At 42.5% G+C, this 12,057-nt stretch overlaps 1 protein-coding gene across 1 annotated transcript; it reads right to left on the minus strand.

Moving 5' to 3' along the window:
* Window positions 1-139: 139 nt before the first annotated feature.
* On the minus strand, window positions 140-11,610 carry LOC124278645 (von Willebrand factor A domain-containing protein 7-like). Its single transcript, XM_046714412.1, has 17 exons — window positions 11,313-11,610; window positions 9,335-9,457; window positions 8,796-8,975; window positions 7,751-7,814; window positions 7,326-7,423; window positions 6,651-6,842; window positions 5,697-5,909; window positions 5,353-5,472; window positions 3,752-3,913; window positions 3,503-3,588; window positions 3,078-3,219; window positions 2,817-2,866; window positions 2,528-2,681; window positions 1,807-1,973; window positions 1,534-1,645; window positions 922-1,120; window positions 140-306 (listed from the first exon to the last, which is right to left on the minus strand). Exons 1-17 carry the CDS (start codon window positions 11,563-11,565, stop codon window positions 216-218), a joined length of 2,406 nt encoding a protein of 801 aa, XP_046570368.1. The 5' UTR covers window positions 11,566-11,610; the 3' UTR covers window positions 140-215.
* Window positions 11,611-12,057: the final 447 nt, after the last annotated feature.

Here is a 12,057-nt window from a genome sequence, read left to right on the forward strand (position 1 = left end):
TCCAGTAGTAAAAGACAATGTCTTTTTGGAAAGGACTTTTCGATAAATATTGGTAATTATACGGGTAATCTCGCACCTATTTATACACGTCTGAACGTATTCTGTGATCATAACCAGTTTATAACAAATGTACAGTAGCTGAAAACGAATCCTTTTATTGAATCCTGTTTGTATAGATACACATGTAGCACAGATTACAACCAGTCACTGACAACCTATAGTGTGGACGAGTGCACGGTAAATGTTCTTGTGACATACTGGAAGTCCTCGGGGGCGTCTATAGCAGTCGCCATTATCGTCACAGTTCTGGAAAGACATTGAGCAAACATGAAGGGAACGACAGTAGTGTACTTCAGACCCAGACATAATTTTCATTATAATGGTAGATCTATTATTAATGTGACAGTTTCAACTAGCCACATGATATATGATGGACAATATGATGGAGATAGTAAGTAGAACTTCCAGTTATATGGTGGGCCATCTTTCCTACGATGGTGTTGGAGATTCCGAGCTAGAACAGTTTCCCAGCAAGCTATGCTGGTCACGTGAGGCCAATCAGAAGTATGGGTGGTCAGGCTCGGCGAGTTTTTGATAGCATGCCATTGTATCCCAGATGATAATGATTGTCTAGTCTAGACTCGACTATGTAAAGGAATCCTTTACTGGAACTGTGATACGCTCGTCGTTCAATGAAAACAATGAAGGAAATGTTTCGGATGTTGTATGTCCAAACAAATTTGGTAATGACCTTGAGAAATATAAATCGTTTCTCGCGGCAAACAAACAAAATGTTTTGGTCTCAATGGGGTTTTGTGTAGTTTTGTTCGCAACGACACCTCTAATGCTTACAAAACTATTTTCTCACAAAAGCAAGGTTTTAAAAGAAGGCTGATGATGATATATATAGACGATGCTTACGTTGACACATCGGGAGTCCTTCCTGCGGCAATTACAACTTTACGTCTCGTGTTTTCCCCCGGCTGAAGATTCAGTGTGATGCCTGAAGTAACTGCTAGCTTCAGACTGTCTGCTACATCCAGTTTCACTCTTTCAGAGTTGCGTCCCTTGTTGATGACCTTCACATGTATGTGTGTTTCACTTCCGACTTGAAGATCTCCTGGTATACATACATCCAAAGGAACAGATATATGATAATGAACGCTCCGTGCTGCTACAAATAACGTACAACTCGAAATACACAGCTGGGCAAAAAGGGTATTCATTTGGAAATACCAAACCTTCAAAAGTTACTAGGCCGAAAATCATCACCCAAACACGGCAGAATGCAGCTATGATGTCAAATACATCACTATCGAATGACTATTTCTTGTTTGTCAGACGTTGGTGTGTCTTATGCACGGCAGATTAGTTAAAATGTCATGTCAATAACGGAAATCCCATGGACAACACGGATATAACGAAAGAGAATGCAAAGGAAATTATTTTTACGCATCTTCAAATAATGAACAATCCTATGATGTTCCTGACGCACTGACGTTAACGGAGGAACAGACTGAGACATAAACTGACCAACAACTCGTTCCACGCTGAGGGACAGGGTGCTAGGCTTAATTAGATCAGGCTTCTGTCGTTGAAACAGGTGCCCGTCGTTATCCCGCCCTTCAATAGCCATGCGATAAGGCTGGAAAAGAATACCATGATCAATTGCTTGCCTCATTGGAAAACCGCATACTGGCATACAATATTGCTATTTGTTCACAGCCACTTGTAAGCTATAGTAACGGGATCGTAAGTAAATGATCGAGTGTGCTAGTAACAGACTACATGGTCTGTAGCATATACCTGATCGGGAACAGCGATACTGGCAACAAAGTTGTGGCCTCTCTTCTTTCTGTGTGTGAGGCTGCAGCGGTCGATCTCCTCACCCACAGTGTTATAGAGGATCAGAGAGTCTATGGAGGATACAGCGTTAGCTGCCGTCACTGCCACAGCGTGGGTCACAGATTCACCTGAAGATGCATATTCAGAACAAGTTCATAAAATACCCAAAACAAACGACACACATTTAGTCACACTTGCAAACAGAATGAACACACTCGAGTTGCCGATGTTTGCCACCAGAGTGGCTTCTCTGTCTGTCCCAGTGGTTTGTCGAGCCGAGGCACATCCGTGGTTGACAGCACGATGACACGCCGCCAGTCATGGATCTCTCAATCTTCTTTAGCTGAACTAGCGTACACCATCAGAAACATAATTGCAGTAATAGTCATGAGCATGGGTATGAAAACTTGGTCCGAATATACCCGAGGTTGTCCGAAGATTCCCGAGAATGTGATCTATGACGACTATATCACTACGACTGCACTGTGACTATGGAGTGGAGTGGTCGTGATTTTTGTGATTAGTCCTGAATCTCGAATATTTCTGACATTGTTTGTCAACCATACGATTGACGACGAGACAATATAAATCAAACCTAGTTGAAGGACGAACTGATAATATTTGCCAACCATCAGATAAATGGACGAAATAAGTTAGCAAGTAAGTACAATTTCAGCCTTACCTACTACCGGTTTCCCCTCGATGAACATACTGTGTCCGTTGTCATTTGTTTTGACCATGTTGTCTTTAATGTCTAACACCGAGTTGCCGTAGATGCTGACCTCAGCGACGTCACTGCCGTCGTTCTTTACAGCCCACTTGCCAGGCTTGGGGGCCTAGATTTGTAACAGAAAAGAAAAGAAGTACGGACAAAATATCTAAAAAGTAAAAGTATAACACATAACTAAACTATAAGCACGTTGGTTACGGGCAGATGACAATGTATGGAAGAACGGTGACTTTGTGTCTACCTCAACTATGAGTTCGCCTTCTTCGTGTTGGGTGACAGGAACCAGTTCACCTGCAAACACAATACATCGAGAATATTTAACCACAACTGCTGAAAACAACAATAACTACTCTGTAATACTGAAACATCGAAAATGTTTTGAAAATATTACCATTTTGCGTAAATCATATTGCCCACTGTGATAAAGTCATTAGTTTAAGATATTCTAACGGGGGTTGAAGTATGTGTATAATACGCGTGGTTATACATTAAAGGCACCTACCGTACGGGTTAAACACTCTCACGCCCCCATTGTTGTTGCTTCCTATCAGTAGCGTCTTGACCGTGTTGTCCACGTGGAACATGTTTATTGAGAGGCCTCCGAGGGAGAATTCGCTCAAGAGAGGCAACTGCCTCTGAGGAATCTGAAAGGTATACGTCATAACATATACATGCGGGGCGGTGGGGTAACCTAGTGGTTAAAGCGGTCTCTCGTCACGCCAAAGACACGGGTTCGATTTGCTCAATGCGGCGTAAAACTAAACTCACTCACATATACATGCATCGTACACCCAGAAATATGTATCATTTCATACCGAACGAGGGTCTGAATACACAGTCTTTCACAGTGATGTGATATCACGAGACTCCGAGGTTCAATGCACTGTAACATAACTGGAGGCAGCGACACGTTACACATTACCTTACCTTATTTGGTCTTGCTGAATATGACGAGGTTATGTGCTGTATGTCAAATCCAGGTGTCTTGGGGTTAAACTGGACAGTGCCACGACCTATGCAGATTCACAAGCGTTTTTTCATCATAAGTAATTTTGTAATCAGTACTGTTATTTACCTACATTGTTTGATACCATAGTGCCTTATCAATGATAATTACTTAATTAACTTTAAATTGAGAAAGGTGCCCTGAAAGGTAGATGTCATGTAGACACTTGCCACTGTTTCTCTTCCTCCGCGAGCAGTCTCCGGTGAGAATGAAGCTCACTGCGATCTTCTTTTCTGTTACCATGCTCGTGACGTAGTTGATCTTGGCCGCGTCTTTGGGCGAGGCGTCGGTAAAGACGTACACCTTTGAGTTAGGGTTGGCAACAGTAGCGGCTGTCGATGGATGAACTACGTTTCATATATTGCTTTCCGTAGTAGTTTTATGAATATGTCTACAAATACAGCAGTATGTTGAGAAAAACGTTTAATTACCATCCATGCATTACCCGAAAACATGATGCTACATTATAAGTCATTAACCATCGCAAAAAGTATTTTCAACAGGTTCAGTCAATCTTACTAATTACAGACCAAGTCAGGAGTTTGTGTCATTTACGAACAAAGCGAAGAGAATCCAGGACTGTCTGCATGTACTGGACACATACCTGACTATACCCTTGTCGGGGAAACTTCTGATCGGTGTTTATGGCGCACCTGCCTGTCGACCTGTGAGGGAGAACTGTGATCGGTGTATATGACGTACCTACCTGTTGACCTGTGAGGGAGAACTGTGATCGATGTATATGACGTACCTGCCTGTCGACCCGTGATCGGTGTATATTACGTACCTGCCTGTCGACCAGTGAGGGAGAAACTGTGATCGGTGTATATGACGTACCTTCCTGTCGACCCGTGATCGGTGTATATGACGTACCTACCTGTAGACCTGTGAGGGAGAACTGTAATCGGTGTATATGACGTACCTGCCTGTAGACCTGTGAGGGAGAACTGTAATCGGTGTATATGACGTACCTGCCTGTAGACCTGTGAGGGAGAACTGTAATCGGTGAATATGACGTACCTGCCTGTCGACCCGTGATCGGTGTATATGACGTACCTGCCTGTAGACCTGTGAGGGAGAACTGTAATCGGTGTATAAGACGTACCTGCCTGTCGACCTGTGAGGGAGAACTGTGATCGGTGTATATGACGTACCTACCAGTAGACCCGTGATCGGTGTATATGACGTACCTGCCTGTAGACCTGTGAGAGAGAACTGTGATCGGTGTATATGACGTACCTGCCAGTAGACCCGTGATCGGTGTATATGACGTACCTGCCTGTAGACCCGTGAGGGAGAACTGTGATCGGTGTATATGACGTACCTACCAGTAGACCCGTGATCGGTGTATATGACGTACCTGCCTGTAGACCCGTGAGAGAGAACTGTGATCGGTGTATATGACGTACCTGCCAGTAGACCCGTGATCGGTGTATATGACGTACCTGCCTGTATACCTGTGAGAGAGAACTGTGATCGGTGTATATGACGTAGCTGCCTGTAGACCTGTGAGAGAGAACTGTAGTCGGTGTATATGACGTACCTACCTGTAGACCTGTGAGGGAGAACTGTAATCGGCGTATATGACATACCTACCTGGAGACCTGTGAGATCTGTGAGGGAGAATTGTGATCGGTGTATATGACGTATCTACCAGTAGACCCGTGATCGGTGTATATGACGTACCTACCAGTAGACCCGTGATCGGTGTATATGACGTACCTGCCTGTAGACCTGTGAGGGAGAACTGCAATCGGTGTATATGACGTACCTGCCTGTAGACCTGTGAGGGAGAACTCTGGACAGTCACCTCCTCCATGGACTGAGAGACTAGAGAGATAATTCATCACAGCCGTTCCATTCTTGGATTTAAATATATCCGTCTTGTTACCTGAAACAAATTGGATTCTGAATGATTTTGTGCTCATTCTGTTATCCATTTAATTCGGACTGTATGATTTGATATTTGTTTGTGATCAATTGTGAGTGAATGTGCGAGTGAGATGACACGCCCCCATCCAGCAATGTAGCAGCAATGTCACCCCGGGGATACCAAAGTCGGACGCCACACCATTATCTATTCCCTCACCCCGGCCATGTTATCCTATATAGTACCTGGATCGTTAAAGGTAACGACGATGTAATTATAGGGTTGGTTTATTGTGCCAAGTGTTTCCTTGATAATTTCCTGTGTCTTTTTTATGACGGCGGCAAGGTCGTCGCCCATGGAGCCGGTGGTGTCGATGACGAAGACCATGGAGTTTCCAGCCGTCAGTTGCAACAGTTCCTGAAAGTTCTCATCTCCAATCAGGGAATGTAGACCATACGCTAGAAACAAAATACAACCAGAGAAATAGTTATAGGGAACATCTGCAGCATACTTGAACGATCCAATACTGCATTCAAGACTAAAGACATAATTATAGTTCACTTTGAGCCAAACCCAACTGGAGAAATAATAATTACGGAAAATCTGTCGTCGGATTGGCAATCGGACTAAATTTGATTAAGTTCATAATCAACTCCCGTGAATTATCTTGGTTAATGGTCTTTTGCTGAAGTTTATCACATGTGGCAGCTCATTCAAGGGAACTGTTGTAGTAAATAAACAATGGAAGAGTGAATGTGCTTCTACCTGTTACATAAAGGGTGGCGTGAATGAAGTGAACAAACTATATTTGACATGTAGGTCTCCGAGGTTCATAATATTTCAAGCGAACAAAACTTGAGTGAAAAGTAGACTGTTGAAAGAAATCTACAACTTGTGAATATGAGCCGAATAGGGACACACGAATTATAATCAGACAGTATCAACCCGAAATACAGAAGAAATGTTTACTTAAGTGAAGATCCGTTTACAAGTAGTCTTCAGCAACTCATGCTTGTCTTAAGAGGCGACTAACGGGATCGTGTGACTCATGTCCTAGTATCCCAAATCAGTAGATATTTACAGCCCGCCGCCATATAGCTAGAATATTGCAGAGTGCGGCGTTAAACAACAAACAAGTAAGAATTATTTTCAATAAATGTGTCTGTGAATCGCTAAATGTGGGACACTTGCGTATTTACCAGGGTGTCCAAAGAGGAACCTAGTGTGCATGATCGCCCCCTGAGCGGCGGTGTCGTGAAGCGGGGCGTGGGGGGACATTTTGGCGTCGCTAGTGTCCTTGTTGATACCGCCGATAGCAGCAATGGTTTTACCAGACTGGTCATACGGGCCGCCGTGACTACATTTCCCCGTCTTGAACGTCGCTGGGTCCTCTGTAAGCAAAGTGTTTCAGTTCGTGAGTGAGTTGGGTTATACGCCGATTTTAGCAATCACGGCGGGAACAACAGAAAATACTTCACACATTGTACCCATGTATGAAATCAAAGCCGGGTCTTTAAACATTGGGTTACCCCTGTTTCCGTTAGGCAGAGTTCATTTAATGGCCAATGAATGTTGAGGGTACTATGTGAACAATCTGTTTCAGATGGATGAAGTAGATCGGTTGTCTAGTAAATGTCGATGTACATTTTACAACCTTTGGCGAGCATACATTAATTTACAGAAACATGGTTCTTTTAACCATGCAAACATCTCAGCTATACTATTGTCAACCAAACCCGCTCCCTCCCCAAAGTGACCCTCAGCTGCAGTTCGTTATATCCGAAGTTCGTTAGTCACTGGTTCGTTACTCCAGGGGTCAGCAACAGCATCTTGTATCCGGCAGCCGTGGTGCCATCCGGATTCAATGTACTCACTTGCCGGCTTGTGTCTGTCCTGTCCACTCCGGTATCCACTGGTCAGAAGGGGACCTTGGACTATGATGTTGGCTGTGCAGGGTATCCCAGTAGAAGAGCTGAAAGGGGAGGGCGGTTCGCTGTAGCGGTTCACTGTTGTTAGAGCGTGTATCCAATGTACATTTCTGCATTGAAGGTTTAGTATTGGTCGGCAAACGGTATGCACATACTCTCCCATAAACATTAGATAGCATCATTCTTCCTCAGTTTCATACTTATTTGTAACGCTGTAGGCTTATTTCATTGTATTCAGCAAATATACCTAGCAATATATTCATGAAGGGTGTCTGGACTGAAGGTCATGCATACATTACCAACACACTGCAGCCAACAGTTCATAACAGCTGAATATGCATACAGGTCATACAGAGTACAGCTGCACTCACCCACAGCTGCGACACGTGTCCATGGCGGATGGTGCCTGGGCCATGAGTGGTTTTCCCCGCATCCCTGTAGACAGACACGCGGTGATGTTGTTAGTCGGTACGTAGTGTTGCTATAGTCAGCAATGTTACAACTGTGTTACAGTTGTTAGATACAACCAGTTGTTAAATGTAAGTCATAAACAACAGTCATCAGGAAGGTTGACAAACACTGCGCCAAGACACGTGGATTACTGAGGATGCAGTGATAAGGGTGTAAGGGGTGTTATTAGTTCTTGTGTCTGGGGATGTAACGCTGTGCCTAGCAATATTCCAGTTGTATGAAGGTGGCCTGTAAATAATGGATATTGTCAACAAAGACCAGGGCGTCATGGTACAACACGCTATCAACCTCGTCACCGAACCTGACCACCCAATCCACTATAGTTCACCTCTTATGATCAGCATAAGTTGCTGGGATCCCACATCTGAATCCTCTCGTTGAGGACATGTGTGAACAAAGTTACAATTACTCGAGACTTATTCGACTATTCGAGGATATTTTTACTTTTATCAACGAGTGCTGATATTTTCTATATCAGAAGACACGAGGGTGAGATTCTATTTATCATCAAAGATCACTCTTCATTGGTTTTGAAAAATGTACATCTCTGAATACGGTACTGCCATTAGAATTGGAGTGCAGCGATGTCATAGCATTGTGACGTCATCAGATTTATGACGCCATACCATTGTGAGTCATGTAATTGATGATGTCAAAGCATTGCGAGCTCATGTAATTTGATGAAGTCAGAGCATTGTACAAAATCTATTGTCAAAAACGATATCTCACACAAGCAATATCTCCATTGGAACACAGTTTTGGATAATAAAGACTTCTACATACACAGGATGCTATCAATATCGGCTGACTGTGCGAAATCTCACAGAACAAAATCCTGCTATGCAGAATGCATTTGTCGTGTGTATTGTTCATTCCGTAATTCATGTTTTGTTAACTTACTTACATATAAAAACGTCAATACATTAATACATGGTTTGAGCATACCTAGAGACTCATAGGCCGCCTTTCCACTGAGTTCCGGCCAGTTGGTGTTGCTGTAGAACATCTGGACAATGTGTAGAAACTGACCAATCAACTCTCGAGCAGCATCGAGGTTGGGATTGGTCTTGGTCTTGTTTAAAACATTGATGGCTGTTTCCCGTAGCAACGTGATCTTGTCGTTACCTGAAGTCGTCATTATATTAATGAATTGCATTTCAATAAAACATTAAAATATTGAAATATTACTTTAAAATTCCATTACGTAGCATCACCCCATATTGATGGTGTTTCCAATTCATTTACGGATGATGAACTTCTGACAGCCGAGTGTATCAGTATACCACTTTAACATTAATTATCACATTCACAGCTAAAACAACACTTACATTTTCACCGACCAATCTTATTTGAATAAGACGTCAAGTTCAAAGGTCAACTTTTATTTCTGACGTGACCTGAAATGGGATGTTGTCAGATCTTTGTGTAACGTAAGTGAGCACTGTAATCTAATCTGTCATGTTTAGTTAATATGCCAATGGCACCTTCTTTGATGGCCTCCCCGTTGACGTGCCAGGCAGACTCGGAGTAGTGGTCCTGGTCCACTCTGTTGTTGGCCTTCACGATGTCATCGATGGCCTCCTGGAACCGCTTCTCAGATACAGTTCCTGTCATCAAATTACATACAATAACACAACAACCACAATCTACGAGGCATGATCTGTTTTGGAACATGGCAAAAAATGGCGGACATCACCACATGTTCCTTGTTCAAAACTCTATGCCGTTATGCAAAATGTTTTACGAAAACATTTACACAATATGATATATAGTTATGGTTAGTTTTATACGTTGTGCAAAAATGGGCATCTCCAGGGACCCTGAGAATATTATAGAATGATCAGGAAAGCGTACCCAAAAATCTCTATTCTGTACTGTCATTTTGATACCTTTGTACGGAACTTGAATTAATTGTGAACAGAATATAATTGTTAATAATAGCAAATTATTTTGCTGGAATCAACACGTTTCACGCCTAGTTCTTTTACGGATTGATTATTGATTAACGTTTCTGGTTTACCATGGAATCAACACGTGACCATATTGACCTATCTATCTAATACTGACGATGTTATATTATCACTTCTGATACAAGAATAATGGATGACGTCATGTGGTTTTGTTAACAGGCTGCATTTTGCTTGAATTGACCAATCTCTGAGAGTCTGTAATTGGTAGTCTTTCTTCAGCCTTCACAACAGAGTATCACAAGAGCTAGCTAAATATCCTGCCATTCTGACTGCGTTAATGTGCATATTACCCGCTTATATGTTGTTCTGGTGAGGTGTTATCTATAATGTGTCTACATTGCCTTGTATTCTCTCGGGTAAACTTCAAATCCAAACAATGATAACGAATGCTGTGGTGACGTCGAATGAACGAAACCTCTCAAACACGTATCAAATTCATCCTACGACTGATTAAAGCATCTGGAACAATGTCGTCGCATCATAGAAAGAAGAAAATCGTCGGCAAAGCAATGTCTCCTGAGCACCATCTCTGGACTTTAGTATCAGAACCAACATCATCGTACAACCCCATTTCACAACGATTTCACAGGACTACATCATGACACAGGTTCATTTGCAACAGCAGCAAATCCATGACTGCGAGAGATATCTGAACAAATGTGGAAAACCTGTGGATGTTATTCTGGTACAACAACACCGTCTACTGGCAGATAACTGCATAACGATATGGGTGAAACTCCCACACAGGTATAGGAAATCTGGGGCAAGAACAGTCCTATGTTCTTGTGATGATGTACTACCTTTGTTCCCAAAGCAAATTCTTCTAACTTCATCTTTCAAACTGATGACCATGCATACCGCAAACTAAATTGATTACAAATAAATTCATGACAGTGAAACATTCTGTAGTTTCGATCAGGTTACTTTGTGTGTTTATCTAGTTTAAGTTTCACTAGCCAATGAGAAAATTACTCATTAAATAACAAGTTGCCGGAATAACTTGAAGGATATGAACAACCTTGTTCTGACAGGGTGTCATCATGTTGTAATGAAATGACATACTACTGTTTCAGGAAATGATTAATCAGTTACAGATAATCCTTAAACATCAAACCTCGTAAGCTATATTCAACGTATTCTTGGATCACTTCTATATCTGAAACAAACATCTATAACCCAAATGACGGGAACATGGCAGTTCTTTCAGTTAATATAAACACATTCCAGCCAGATGGCAGCGGTTTGTAAATAATCGACAATCATATAAAACAACCAATCCAGTGATTGTCATCACGAACATGGATCTGCCCCAATTGGGATACGATGACATGCAATAAATAAGTCAACCTGACTTCCCGATCCAGTTAATCGCCTCTTACGACGAGTTTCGGTTCCTGAAGATCAATTATAACCTGGTTCTTCACGGGTTCGGACATTGGCATGAAATGCTCACAATTAAGTTTTCTTAGTTTCAATGGCTTGTTGGTTATACCTCCGTAATACTTGTCGAAGAGCTTCCTGGCTGTGATGTCCTTAATCCCGGTAAGCGCCCCAGGAGATATGGACTTGCCAGGCAAGGGGTTGTTTTCGAAGAACTCGGCGACAGCGTACAGGATGCCGATCTCCGTGATGTCCTGATGGGTGTAGTCGGAGCCTGAGGACAGGAGGGTGAACTGGTTGGGGAGGAACCCCCGGGCACAGGGCCATGATATCAGCGTTAACACTGTCAACAAGGTAAATAACATGGTGTTCCCTATGGCAAATGTTCCTTATCTGCTTGGCACTTTTCACCATAACCCTGCTTCCGTTTAGAGCGCGTTCTGCGAATGATGTGACAGTAATTGCATTGGGCCGTTTCTAACCCGAAAACACCATGTTTCCCCGTGATAACCTAAACGTAACACGGGTGTCACCCTCTGTCGTCACCGTTACTTCTAAAGACGGCGTTCTCACTTACATACTCTTGGTGAACACACGACACACCTCGTAATAATTATTTTTTTTACTCGGAAGTTTATGATTTCATTGGAAACTGTATTGTGATTCACAGGGTTACTCTTCAGATCAGTGTACATATATCACACTATCACAGTGAAACATATTCTGGACATGTTATTCAGTTATAGAGACGAAAGACAATTCCTTATATACTGAAAGGCAAAAGAAACGTCGCAATATTAGAAATGACATTTGAGTATCAATGGAGTATTTGAACCTATTTTTTTAAATATACACCA

The sequence above is a fragment of the Haliotis rubra genome, unplaced genomic scaffold (assembly GCF_003918875.1).
Source record: "Haliotis rubra isolate DU_JTF1 unplaced genomic scaffold, ASM391887v1 Scf24, whole genome shotgun sequence".
NCBI classification, from domain to species: Eukaryota; Metazoa; Mollusca; class Gastropoda; order Lepetellida; family Haliotidae; genus Haliotis; species Haliotis rubra.